General features: G+C 36.0%; 1 protein-coding gene across 1 annotated transcript; it reads left to right on the top strand.

Moving 5' to 3' along the window:
• The first annotated feature begins 592 nt into the window (after nt 1–592).
• LOC149782755 (BTB/POZ domain-containing protein 6-like) lies at nt 593–7,626 on the top strand. Its single transcript, XM_089934923.1, has 3 exons — nt 593–631; nt 4,438–4,678; nt 5,326–7,626. Exons 1-3 carry the CDS (start codon nt 622–624, stop codon nt 6,383–6,385), a joined length of 1,311 nt encoding a protein of 436 aa, XP_089791049.1. The 5' UTR covers nt 593–621; the 3' UTR covers nt 6,386–7,626.
• Nucleotides 7,627–15,249: the final 7,623 nt, after the last annotated feature.

The following is a 15,249-nucleotide window of genomic DNA, read 5'->3' as shown; positions in this document are numbered from 1 at the left end:
GGACAGTGGCATGCTTCGAATAGAACACATAGGGGGAGTGAGGTGGTAGCTCGCGTATTTGGGTACATGCTTATTATCTGAATGGTCAATATCAACCGTACTTTGCCAGTGCCCACTGTTCTTTGTTTACTGCAACGATTCTCACTCAATGAGACAAAATATCGGACGTTCTTAAAAATAGATTGGAAATTAAGTCACACAACTAAAATAAAATTGTTCTCATCTTATTTCCTCAAGCGTGTAAAGGAGAATTTTGCAAAAACACATCAAATCCAATGTATATTCCACTTTTGGTAATTCATATCAAGTGATTATAAAACATTCTGTTACGAATGACATAAATACAAATATGTTCATACCAATATAATTACCCAGTGGGGTATATGTTGCTTCCATGTAGATGCCAAAAGGTAACGGCTGAATTTGACAAAGAGTAGTATTCCACATTAACTAAACACTAGTCATATTCAACGGCATCCTTGTCAGTTATCATCGCCATAATCGCCTTTGCTTGGTTGTAAATCTTGTTTCTGATTCATTGACACAGATTACATGTAACCTACTATAATCCAAATATGGACTGAATCAAACACGCCTCAACATTCCACTTAAGCAATCACAATGGCATCAGGTAAGCCAGGTAGATCTGGAGTCAATCTTTTGATTAGATGAGAAAACATTTCAAACATATATCTTTACATCTATCTAATGAAATGTATGTTTAAAGAATAGAAAAGGGTTTTTAAAAAGTAAAATGTCTCTGTTTAAACATTTTGTATGAAGTCATTTCGATATTTTTTATCTCATTGAAATCGAAAGTAGAGCATTTCCAGGTACAATAGCGGTATCAAAAATGGGTTCCGTGAGGACCAAATAATCTGTATAGCGTTCATTGTTGCATATGTTTTCCAGATTGACTCTGATTTTTATAATTAAGAATTTGGTTTGATGGATAAGCACATTTTTGTAGCGTTTATATGTAGCGTACTAACGTTGGGGGAGGGGGACGGGCGGTTGACCAGAGGTCTTGCGACGCCAAAACCTCTTTGGACCATCATTGTCGCCCCGGTCACCATTTACCCGTAGTACGCCACTACGGGTTTTGTAACAACTTGCAAGGTATTCAGATTTAATGTTTTATTTATAATCGAACATGACATACCCTTCTAAGCCACAATCACAATTTTATACAATATACACACTGAACCTCTCAGAACAGCCTCTCTATAAGCCGCATTTATGTGTAGACATGTCACATATCGTAGTCTCAAACAGGCGCACTCTAATTCTAATTCAAAGTTTGGTCTCCACCGAGATCCATATGTTTATTATGTTGCTAGGGGCAGCTATCAAGTTAGAGCTAGGGGCAACAATCAAGTTCGCATACAAAGGATATTGGATGTCAAGTGAAACTCATCAAACCTATATATTCTATCCATCAAACAGACACAGCGTTTGTTCAAATTAATCGCATATTGTCAGGCATTAGCACGCACGGCTGCAGGTTTGAAAATAGCATGCCTGTCTATTTGGCTTTCTTTCTATCTATTCGCATTGATTATTTTCGAAAGACATATTCACTTATTTTACAATGAATCAACCATCCGTTGGCGTGACTGGGGGTGGGTAGGTTCCATCCTGACCGGTGACATCATCAGAGGGGATGACACCAACAGGACTGTCTACACAATTTTTTAATTTTTCTGCCGGAAGGAGGTTCATGGGGGTGACGCCATGAGTTACCGCACTGGGTGACACCAACCCTAGTGACACCAATGCAGTTACTTATGCATGCACTAGTGGAGTTGTAGGCGTTACATATATACCTTATTACAGAGATACCGTACATTATGTACGAGCTACCTATTTTGAAAATAAATTCAGAGTAGTTTCCCCTTCAATCCCAAACTATGCCGCGTAGTGTAATTTGCCAGCTGAATAATTTTAACCCCCAAATAATATCTGCAAACTACTTGCACCCATTAAAAGAAAAAAAAAATGATACGTCTAATATACGTACATATCTAATGTCACTTAACCTTTCCAATAAGGGGCTTGGGGTGGGCGCGGTGCGAAACTCGCTTGGCAACCAAGTAATTACTAATAACGCCTCTAAATGGAGGCATGGACGAAACAATAATCTTTGGTCATTGAGACTTTATTTGCATCTAAATGTTTCTTTTTTTTTTTTCGTGGGGAGTTTGATAAATCCAGAATGTGACAGAAATAAACAAGCTCATTGTGTAGCGTCAATTTCTAACGCTACCACGATGATGTGTAGAAGTATTTTCGCTTTGGGAATTAATGTTTAATGGCACCTACCTGCATTGGTAATGGAAATGAAATAGAAGTTCTGCGTCACTGAAAAGATTATGATAGTTAGAAAGATAATATTTCCGTGCTTTTAAAACCCGTTATAATTTAATTTGAACTTAAGAAACACCAAGGCGCCAATATGAGAAAATTTTGCATTTACCTAAAACAAGACTTGTCAGCTCGTCTCAACTAGCAAGCCTCTAACGTACGCACGCATGTACACACATATTGTGAATAATGTTGGGACAACGTGTTAACTTAAATCAGGTCAGCCATGCAAACATAAACATATGCACAGATATTCATCTGTACACGTTCAGCCGTGTCAGTGCTTTCCTATAAACGATATTTCGGTCCGAAATTTAATTCAGAACTAAACAAAACAAAAACAAACAAACAAAAAAAGAAAGAATGAAAAGAAAAACAGTTATAGAAAGTGCAGAAATGTTGCGAACAGTCAGGCCATCTAGATCTCCATACGAATAAGCCTATTGAATCCCATGCCTCATGGCAGACAGGGTGTTGTGTGATCATTCTTACGATCTCGAGACCAACATACAGATGGATAGGAAAAGTCCGTATCCTACCAGTGTAATTGCGAGGGGCAGGCTAAGAAAACCTAAACCCAAATGTATAGCAGCTGTGAAAAAGACTCCTAGCGACGGGACAGTGCAACTCACATAACTGATTTAAAAATCGTTAAAATTTAGTATTAATAAGATAAAGTTGAAGATGGTGAAATAATTTTGATAAGATGACACATTTCAATTAGTAAATCATAAAATGATGCTCCTAAAACAGCCTCTTACAAGTCTGAGTTACAGTGAGTTGGCCGGTAATTACACGCAATAAAATGAAGATCAGCCAGCCACTATATAAATACGCAAGAATTCTAGGTTCCAATATATATATATATATATATATATATATATATATATATATATATATATATATATATATATATATATATATTCATATCAATGCTTTCCTATATATATCTATTTATGTTCATATATATAGATAGATAACGGAGAAAGGGTTGTGCTTAATAACTCCCAACTTAAACTAGGACGCATTGATAACTTTTTGTATCAATTTTACGAAAGTCGTAACAGCAATCAACGGACCAGGTAAATACCGAGATTCTTAACATAGTAACCAGGCTTTTGAAAATGCCAGAGCAAAATGAACAAATAAGGTTATGACTTCTTTAAATTATGTTTTGACGCCCATTTCAGATAATGCGGTATATGTCAAAATAATAAAATTACAGACTAATGTATGAGGTTGCATACTGGTTGAAAATGGATAGTGTTTCCACGGCGATTCCACTAAACTTTCAGTTAACCAAAGCCAGAGAAAATGTTTGACACAATCAGCATGGAAGCGACACCATCATAAATCTTGCCTGTTGTCTGTCTCATAATATGGCTTTCAATAACGTGGAATGTATACGCTTCGATTTTGTTCATCGAATATTGAATTACACATTATTCTACAGCCTCTAAATATAACGTATGTTTGAAGTGGAAATCAAAAGAAGCATCGTTCGTGTTACTTGAAGTCTTTAGTGTTCATGTATATTCAGAATTTAATGAGAGGGACTTCTGCATTCGGGTGGAAATAGTGTCATTGTGTAAACCAATATACTTTTTTTCTGCTTTCAAGTAGATCTTTACGATGACATGAACATTTCACTTGGTGGGATTGGTTACTCGTCCTTTCATTCGATACCTGTCTTGAGTTTTTTTAAATTAATTTAGATAGAACAGATATAGATCCGGCTTTTTAAAATATCGAAACGAATCTATAGCATGTCTTTTTGCCAAACAGAGGTGGCTCAGTGATTTGCGTACCCTACTTCATGATAGAAGGATGTGGGTTTTGATTGCTGCGCAGACCATGCTGACTACACAGCTGAGGCGTGACACTTAATAAAGCATTAAACCCTTTTAGTCTGTGGATATTTAGTATTTTGAATTAAAATAGGCCACATTGAACAGTTCCTTGATATCCGCAGACATTAAGGATGATTTATTTGGACAATAAGGCTGCATGTAATTATATACTGTGTTTATAATGAGTGTGCGTCACTTCAATGCTTTCTTCTTTTCTCTATAGTCGATACTGACTGGCAGGCACAGCGAGATGTTCTGAGTAGCAATCGCTACATGTTTGAGAACCAAGTGGCTTGTGACGTCACATTCTTCATCGGCAAGGAAAGACAAGAAGTGACAGCACACAAATATGTCCTCATAAGCCGTAGTTCGGTATTTTACGCCATGTTTTGCGGCCTTCTTCAAGAGACTGGACCAATAAACATACCAGATATTGAACCGCAGGTTTTTGAACGGTTTCTAAGGTATGCTGAATAATCTTATTCATTTCGTAAGTGGTTTGCTTTGAAGCAGATTTGCAAACGAAATAATTATTGACAGATCCCAACAACAAAATGTAAAGGAAATGATCTCACGCAATGCATATCGGTCTGTATGTGAGAGGAACGTAAAAACAAGCAAACATGTTTTTTTATATAACGTTTGACTTTTTAAGGTAATTAATAACAAGGTCTGTTAAAAATACAAATAGTAAGTATAAAGCAATAGAAGACAAATGTGTATTTGATTATTTATTTATTGTTTCTTCATTTCGACGAAGGAAGTACGTCTAAATGAACGAAACCATACCATATATATATATATATATATATATATATATATATATATATATATATATATATATATATATATCTGTCTGTCTGTTTGTCTGTGTGTGTGTGTGTGTGTGTGAAAACTGCAGTTAGAATGATGCAGTTGTCCTAGTCAAAGACATGCACATGCAACATATAGCGTATGACTTGGCAAGATATGCAAAGGTTCGTTGATGATCATTAATTTCTGACATGAACTCCGACAAATATTAAAACGTTTTGTCCTGATATAAATATTCAAGTCCACATTATGTAGAACTGTTTTGTAGTGCGATGCATCTATGCAGTTGTTTTTATAGGTACGTGTACTTTGAGGCATTTGAACCAGACGGAGACTCCATTTTGGCTTTACTTTATGCTGCCAAGAAATACGCCGTCGGGAGCCTTGTTGACAAGTGTGCAAACTGGCTGAAAGATGGAGTCAACGTTGATAATGTCTGCAGCATTCTTCAGCAAGCCCACGCATTTGATGAGCAAGATCTTCAGAAGAAATGTCTCGAGTTTATAATGGACAATGGAAGTTCTGTTCTTAAACACTCATCATTCAGAAATCTCTCATCAGAGTGTGTAGAGATGGTGATAAGCCAGGACGAACTTTGGATAAAAGAAGAAGAAGTATATGAAGCGACAAAGGATTGGGCAGGAAATGAGTGCGCTCGTAAAAATATTCAACCAAGTGCTGAAAACATGAGGCATGTGCTGGGTGGGTTGAAGAATCTAATAAGATTTTCAGTGATGGATGGAAAGTATTTTGCGGACAAAGTTGCTGGGGACAACCTCTTGACTGCCGAGGAGAAAGTGTCCCTGTTTCGACATTTTTTCAGCAGCAGTAATCTTGGAAATAAAGAATTCTTACATATCGAGAGAAAACCCAGGTTTCAAGAAAAGCAAAGAGTGATTAGGTTTCCAAACTTTGGTATTCCTTTGTCTATAGGATCTATACTACAGGCCATCGATTTCAAGAGTTCAAAAGAAGTGTTGCTGCATGGCATTGTAATTTATGGGGCAATTGTTGGACGTCGCAGGCAACATCCCACTGCATGTGTCTCAGACACCGAAGTACAGTTACTTGATGAATCCAAACAACCGATTGTTTCGATGAAACGCCAGATAACCTTAACGGAAGGAGAACTACTGGATGTATTGTTCGATGAGCCGGTTGTTCTAAAGAAGAAGTGGTACACTATAACACTTGTTATATCGAGCTCTGTTACGACTAGGTCCGGTGCAAATGGTGAACAGGTTGTTAGCTTGGGAGATGGACAATCAATTGAATTCAGAGACAGTTCACTGTCACCAAGTGACACTAATGTCTTGAGTGGCCAGATTCCTGGTCTTCTGCTTTGTAGAAGGCAGTAGACGATGACAATTTCCTATCTTCTCAAAAGTCTTGCAGTTTCTTAACAGCAATTATGTATATTTCTGTTAAAACATGATTATATTTATATTAATATCATAATTAAATGATCAATAGTGTGTGTGTGTGTGTGTGTGTGTGTGTGTGTGTGATTAGGATTTGTACCGTAACTTTAAAAAAATTTCAATCATATCGCAACGATGTCTGCAGTGTTGCAGTTTATATTGATGTCTAGCACTGGGGCATCATGACGCAGATATGTAGCATGGTGTCCCACCCAGTCACATTATCCTTTCACCAGGCTGACCAGTCCTAACACTTACATCTTAATGCTGAGTGCCTAGCGAGGCAGCTGTTAGTATCATTTTTGTAAGTCTTTGGTATGAACCCACGACCAACCGCTTCCAAGGCGGACGCTCTAACCACTAGGCCACTGCAGCGGAAGTGATCGAAACAAGCAAATAGCTAAATCATATTGGCAATTCGCGAAACAAACTACCCCTCACATTTCTTGATTTCGCTTGTAATTTCAAATTAAGATTCTGTAATTACAGCACGATTCACGTTACATTTTGAATGAAGATTTTGTTGTTTTACCATAGTGGGGATAGGGAACGTCTTACATAAAGATATTTGGGTGAGTTTTTCATGCCTGAATGTATATACTTTTCTCTTTCGTCTAGTATAGTTATACGATTGCTCCTACTCTGAAATTCTCCATATATATAATTAACTAACACTGCGCTACCACAGCCTAACTGACATCCCATGGCAAGCTGACCTATCTAGTGTGAATTGTTTTTCATCGCAAGTGTTTTTCACATACGCGATTGGTTAAGCGGTCTGCCCCCTTTGGACACATACGGCTAGTACTATTGAATAAGATCTTTCCCGCTAGGCATTTCACACTTTTGAAATTAAATTCTACTCGCTGTACTGAAATAATCTTCATATGTATGTTGAGTAACTTGTAAATGATGACTTATGTGATATGAAAAGAACATGATACAGTTTTTACATCACAGTTAGGACCTAAACTCAAGGTTCATGCTTAATATTAATACTAAGAGCTCGTATACGTTCTAGGAGCATGGTTAACATTTATCCTAAAAGTTCGTGCACATTCAAGGTGAATGGTTAACTGTTATACGAAGAGTCCGTGTACGTTTTGTGAGCATGATCAATATTGTATATAGGTAAGGAATTTGACCATCTTTTCAAATAAAACCCTCTTCTCTTGAAACTGTGCCTTATGCCTTTATGCTTGCATAATTAAAAACATCAATGGCTCAATACACTTTTTTAGTTTGGACGAGGTTAAGTGCAACACACAATGTTACATTACAATAGCATATAATGGAATAAAAGAAATTAAAAAATGATTAACAAACAATTTAATTAAATATACATACCACTGTGCGTGTGCGTTTGATGTACTTTATATTCAGTTCTTGAATATTTTAATTTTTGGGGGGATAAAGATGAGATTTCATAATCATACGTTAGTAGTGTGATATTAAGGGGTTTCTTAACCAAAACCATATTTTGTATTAAGACAACAGCATGATTACCTCCTTCCAGACCCCCCCCCCCATTTTAGTCTAAACAAAATATGAAAACAACCTTACTGAGGCAACAGTGTCGATTTCATTATTGATTTCCTAGTTCGATGAGCTTATCATTGAATCAGTTTCTTCGTCAGGCAATTTAGGGTTGGCTTAAAAACGGTCCCTTATATCAAATTACTGCGGATTTTACTAGAAATCTCTATCTGGGAATTCATCAGTTCCATTTTGATCAACATTGGTATTTTCTTTTCTTTGATGCTAGACATTTTGTTTCTCCTTGTCTCATTCACCATTTTGTGGCTGCCAGAAATACAGCAAGCTCTATTTGCTATATTTCTGGTTATGGTGGTTGCAGCCTCAAAATATTTATGTCTTATACGCTATGTCTCATTGTTCATTTTCTTAGCACGTTTACTCTATAGACTTTCTCCAAATAGTTATGTTATACTGTAAATACATAGTAAATATTTGTTTCACTAATATCATTTATGTTCAGTACAAAGTCACGGAAGTGGTCAGCATCAAACAAACTGTTTATCTTTGTTTTAATTATGTACCCGTATACTTTGATTTTGTAATATTTGCACAACTGACCTAAGGAATTCTATCTTTTCACTCTTCCTTCCTCTCGATTCTATCGGTGTCGGAAAGAGTAGGCTGGTGTATGCACATTTAATTTTACAATCTCATCAAACAAGTTAATAATACAGACACCATCATGTACATCAAATACATTAATACCTCCAAGTAACAGCTGCTTATTTTGATTTTCGAATTTTTGAATTTGATATTCAGAAACAAGAAAGACAATCATGCTAAAGTCTAAATTGTTAACCTGACTAATATAACTCAATACGCGTTAAGGATGATCTCGTGCAGAAAATATCGTCTATAATACTGCCCATTGGAAACATTCTTTTATCATAATCGTTTACACTGATACAGCATTTTGATTTTTTTTGTTATTTTAGTTCGTAACGCGACATAGAAGATACTTTACAATGGATTATATTTAAAAGTGTGAAACATTATTTTTATTTCCTACAATTTCCAGTTTGAACCAGGTGCAGAGTACTCATCGATTTTCTTCCATATCTCCAGAAATATATTATCTGACAACGATATTAAATGTTTCCCTGTTAGAATTCGACTAGATTTTGATGTTTTATAAGGATCGGCAAATTCTTCACGCTGCTGAGCAGCTTGCTTCTCTAAAGTAAGCGTTTGATTGACAAAGCCATCCTCAGCTACTTAGAAAAGTTTTTTAAGTTCATTATATATCAAAATATTGTAATTTTGTTTACTAGGAACTCATACTGTTTCCAGAAAATCGTTTTGCCTTGACTGTTCATATCCTAATATAAGGCTGACCTGGTTACCGACCTCAATTCAAAATTAGTAACAGCCATGTGAACAAGTTATTTTTAATTTACTTTTATTGTGGGAATAACAATGTTGAGATCGAGGTTGTGTTGGATAAGTGACTCTCGACTTGTAAATAGTTTTCAGTGGAGTAAACAACTTTTATTCTCGGAGTAAAATGCTTGATTCTTATCAAGGACATACAGGGGCTACGTGAATTTTTGTATCTAAACATGATCACGTGACCCTTATCATGACATCTGTTTTGCGTAAAATTCATGTTTTAAACCATCGTTTAAGAGATATAATCTCTGTTGGGCTTCTGAACTTTGGGACGTAAATGTGTTATTTTGTTGTGTCATTTTGGGAATTATATTTTAATGTTTATTCAAAATTATTTGGATTCAAAAGAATGTTTTCGTTTCTCTGGAAATATTTTGAATGCTCATACATAATTCTTGAACAAAGACATTTCTTAAAAATTGTATTCGGATTTCCAAAACCGGAGTGACATTTCTTGTTTCTACAAGGAACTGCGTACTTCGACACAGTAAATGATACAGCATACGTCATCACCTTCCATCTTAGATTCTTCGTCGAGACTCGAACATTAGAACATTTCAATATTAAGACTTCATAAATTTTATTCGTGGATTATTCTTGGATTACTTTTGGATTTGATTCTTAAAATCGTGACTTCTTATTTTTTCATTTTTACAGTATTTTTCCAAGGAAATAGGTTATTTGTTAAATTTTTCAAAGCTTGTTGTTTTCTCTTTTTCTTGTGTTGCTTTTTATTCGAGCGTTAACACGTAACGTAAGACTGAACGATAATCTTTAGACCCATACGCGTTGCGAGCTTGGGAAGAAGCAGGTGGTATAAATGTTTGGTAGAGAAATTTGCTAGCAAACCTTTATTATCAAATAGCCAACTGTTTCCAGCAAATGCGGTTGCAGATTTTGTCATTGATATCCTTCCGTCGTAAATAGACTTCTCTTTGCGATATCGGGAAGTTTCATCATTGCTATATCACTGGTTTACGTTTCGTCAATTGAGTATGCTGTTCAAATTAAATAAACAAACTTATTATTATTACAACATGAGCAAATGTATGCTTAGTGGACTCGTACCAGCCGTTAGTGAGTAGGTGATATTCTACTTTCACGAGAAGTGCAACTGCTATGCAGAAATATGCTATGGGTTGTGATTAATCTTAAAACTAAGGCTTAGTTTGGGACTCGAACTCCAGCTGGTTATAAGATAATTTTTACATCAGAGGAGGCTGATAAATATACTGAAATGCTAATCAAAGACATTATTTATTTGTCTTTTTGTGATGACATTCCAGACGGAATGCCATTCTATCATGTAAATGGGCGTGTAACAGACAATAGCGTCGTCAACTTGTCACTGCAAGACGAGTTTCAACCACATTCAGTCTACGGTTTTTCTGAGGCAAACGACAAGGGAATTATTCGAAATGTTAAAACAAAGAAAAGTATTGGATATTTAAAAAATTGTGGCTACCTAACGGTAAGGATCAGTGGAACAAAAACTAGTCAAATTACTTATTATTCTCACAGGTTTGTATTTGAAGTTTTTCATGGGCTTAATTAAACTATTATGGTAGTTAATCATCTTGAAAATAGTAAAACCGATAACCATCTGGAGAATTTGGGCCTTGTTACATAACAAGAAAATATTCGTCGAGGAAAAGGTAAGTTTACTCGCAAACAATCCATGCGTCCTATTGTAGCAACTAATTCTGTCACAGGTGAAGAAATGTCATTTAGGTCAATCTATGCTGCATATTACATAATTTAACGTCGATGCAAGATGAGCCAAATTTGTTGCAGATGGCATTACTAAATCTGCCACGTCAAAACGAACAAGACATTAAATTGTCTTTCAGTACCAATCACCTGCTATTTAAAATATTTGCCACGTCCTTATTTTTCAAGCCGCACTTGACATATTTACTTAAAGTTTCTTTGTGGTATTCGACTCTCATCTTTTCATGTCGAAGTTTATAATCAAGCTCTATGTTTCTTTACAAAGTCAGATTATTTTTTCTTTCTACTTCAAAACGAGCTACCACGTTGCTGTGGCTGCGAAACATATTTCTTACAACCTCTTCAAGCTGAAAGGGATTTACAACATTAGATCGAGTAACAAATATGTCCATATTTTAAAATTAACACAAAATTGCAGTTTATTCACAAATCAATTTTTAGAATATTTCTTAGATATTTCCTTGTCAGACAACAGTGAGCCCACTTAATAACAGTATCCCTGTCATATCGAACAAATAATATTTGGTATTTCTCAAATTCTGGTACCTCAGAATCTGTGAGTAACACGCTAAACGCTGAATAAGGATGTTATGTAACTAGTATGCTCACATACTTTTTTCCTTGTTTTATATTGCTCCTTAACAGCTTGACAGCGTCGAAAAAGAAGTTCATATTTAAGATTTTAGGTCTGACGATTCTTCCTATGTCGTCCGGTATTTTATTAGAGTAATTTATATAAAAGCCTTGTGTATCAGATGTCTCAAACAAATTTCTTCTTCACAAAAAGACTATCAGATTATAGCTGTGGTATACATCGTGATACATAGCATCAGCCAGCGCATCAGAATTCTTTGAATTCCAACACTTACAGTCATGAAAAACATCTCTGTATGGCCAGAAATCTAAATACTACAGCGCATGAGGATTCGAAGAGTTTGTTTTACACTCGAAGTGCATACACTCAGAATATTATATACAAACGTATTTATTTCCTGTCGTTGAGGATACATGTGCAATGAATCAGGTATTGTACAATATGAACAAATCTATATCGCAGATAAATCAAGGTATAAAATGTTTAATTTTACTGTCTCTGAACATCAGATATTATGGGGGTTGTTGTCACGTTTGCCCGCCCGCGATTACGTAAGTCAGGAGCAAAGGGATGGGTTAGCGCCATGAGTATGTCGACCCTGCACTGTCGTGGTGATTCGTGTTTGTACAAGAGTTCTGTTCGTTAGGTGTCAAACTAACATGTAGACGTTAGAAGCTTTGTGCTAGAACAAAGGACTCTTGTTGCTGTTGTAAATCTCCTCGCGTTGACAGATGGCCTGAGGCTCGTCTGTTAAACTCAACCGACTGGGGTAGAATTGATATCCAGTTGGAACTAAGGAAGGGTGGGGCCATCAATCGAACCAGAATTTAACAGTCATTTGGGCTGGGAACGAATTAGTCATTGTGAAGCATCGTGCTGACAAGTTGTAGCAATAACTCTGGGAGCCACTCGTGATTTGGCGGGAAAAACCTTTGTACATTCAAGGACAGAAAGCTTCGTAAAGGTCAGTAAGTTATTTGCTAGATTGTTGCAGAATGTTTCGGCATTGTAATTGTAATTATGTGCAGCATGTATATTTACTTACTAGAATCGTTTGTACGTAGAGTTACCTTGTATTGTTTAATTTACATGCGTACTTGAGAAATGAGCTATGATTATGTAGATTGCTCGCTCGTCAGAATTAATAGTGTAATTCGTTATTTAGTTACTTCGTGGTAAACTAGTGTATTTATTTATGTGATATTCTAGATTTTGCAATTGTTGAATTAAATTGTAACTTTGGAAATGTTGCAGTGTGTAAATTTAAATAATATGGATATTTGAATATTTGTGTACACTTGTGGGAGTGTAATGTAGAGAAATGCGTCGGATTCTTTATATATATATATATATATATATATATATATATATATATATATATATATATATATATATATATATATATATATATATATATATATATATCATGTGACGCAATTTAGTGATGTCTGCATGTTAAGTAGGTTACCGCTCTTTATTGTAACGTTGTTTTCTATAAGAACGTGAGTGGTTTTCGATGTGCACGAATGCGTGACCGAAGATGTAGATAGCCTTTATCTGATGATTGATTGTTGATGTAGTGTGAGGCGAGATGGCTAACGCAAATGCTACCGTCCTTGTGTTTTTCGCAGGAAGCTTTTGGGGACAGAACTACCGGGTAGTTAAGTCCTGAGTCTCAGAGAGACAGGATAGAACAAATCAGTAGACCGAGAACAAGCCTAGTTGCTGGAGAAAGAGAGAGAGAAGGAGGAGTAGAAAAGGAGACAAAAAGGGAAGAAGATAGGAAGAATGGGAGTACGGAGAACGCCGGAAGGAGGAACGGAATTGGCGGAGTAAACACAGATGAGTAGAAACCAAGTACAGTGGAAAGCTTTCTCACACTAAAATCACGTGATGAAATAGGTTGTTACATGGTCGAGAGGAAGAAGATTGGTAAAGAAATTAATATCGTTTAATTTGTATTAAATTGTTACTCTTACCTTTGTGTTATTAATAATTTAATTGTCGGTATTGCTGACTGGGGTCTCGGAGCTTTACCTCTCTCTATCACTAATTTCACTTCCTACAAAAAAGAGCCAGGATAGAACAAATCAGTAGGCCACCGTAATTCAAAAAAATATTGGGAGCATCCCACCCCAAAGCATAACAGTGGGTCACATAGAACTTTACAGTTGTTAAACGCCATTTATGAATCGTGGATAGTTAAAAGTGTATGGCCGTAGAAAAATATAAAATTTGATTTTCTGTTTTTAAGAATTTTAACTTGATGAGAGAATGTCCAATAACAACAACGCGAAGACAATATCTGATATCGTTATGCAGGCCAGTGAAAGGTAAGCCTGTCCTTTTGAAATACGAGAAGATTTATAGTGACTGGATTGAGATGTTGGATGGTATGCATCATACAATCTGATCAAAGATATTTTATTTCACTAGTTGGTATCCAGTTATTAAAACTGTCGCCGTAACTTGACCAAACTTCTCTTTCCTTTTGTTGCTATTACTCGCTCAATGATGAATATATCCTGATCTGGATTTTGTTATTCCTGTTCGTAAAACGTCCAATATGTAACAGGTATTGTTGATAAAATTGTATTCACAACAAATACTTCCTCGGACCAATTCGGAGTGAATCATTTTTCAAACCTTTTTTGACTAGTGAAATTCTGACTCTATCACCCGCGCTAAACTTGAGTCTCCTGTACATGTTATCGTTCGTTGAGTGACATTCCAAGTGGTTTATATCTAGCGTTGTTTGAATCCAACACAATCATTGGCAGATCATCAACGTATCTGTTAGCGTTTTTGGCTGTGAGTTGTTTGTAGATCATTTGTTAGCGTGCAATTAAATCTCTTTACGATGACACTTTTTCCTTCATTTCCAGTGATATATTTGGTAATGTTATTTTGTTCCAGAAACTGTTCAAATGGCTAATTAAACACTCCGCTTCATGATCGGTCCATACTTTATTAGGCTTTCTTTTCGTGTTGATAATAATAACTCGCATCGCATCATTTATGGTTTTCGTGGTTTATATTTAACGGGTATGCTAAACGTGTATTTGCTACAAATATCAAGAACATTCATAAGGTACCTGTTGTTATCGTTGGACTTAGCAATATTCAACATATCAGATAGGTGTATTGCCCATATTTCATCAACCTAAACTGCGACAACCCATGGTCGAGGAAACATTTTTATATAGGTTTGTGAAGTTCATGTACCAAAGGGCTTTTAAATCCGTTACCATAAAGTACATGTTAACCAAACTGAGACTGAGGCGCATGCACCTTACCGAGTCCAAGTTTATATTTCGCTCCAATGATACCTTGTACTAGCTTACGATCAATTCGCGCTCATATTCCTTTTGGTTTCATATTACTTTGCTCATCAAGCATAATACGCTCCCAAACAGATTTATCATTTTCATTGTCACGGTAACATATTTCGTGACGCATCGCAATTTAATAGACCTGATTATACGGTTCCTCCCCCGGATGAATTGTCATTTTCATCATGTTGTTTATGGAGCAAATTCCAAGGCCC

This window comes from Sinohyriopsis cumingii, chromosome 15 (genome assembly GCF_028554795.1).
Source record: "Sinohyriopsis cumingii isolate HCF-2022 chromosome 15, ASM2855479v2, whole genome shotgun sequence".
Classification (NCBI taxonomy): Eukaryota; Metazoa; Mollusca; class Bivalvia; order Unionida; family Unionidae; genus Sinohyriopsis; species Sinohyriopsis cumingii.
This window is presented reverse-complemented; position numbering and strand designations above follow the sequence as displayed.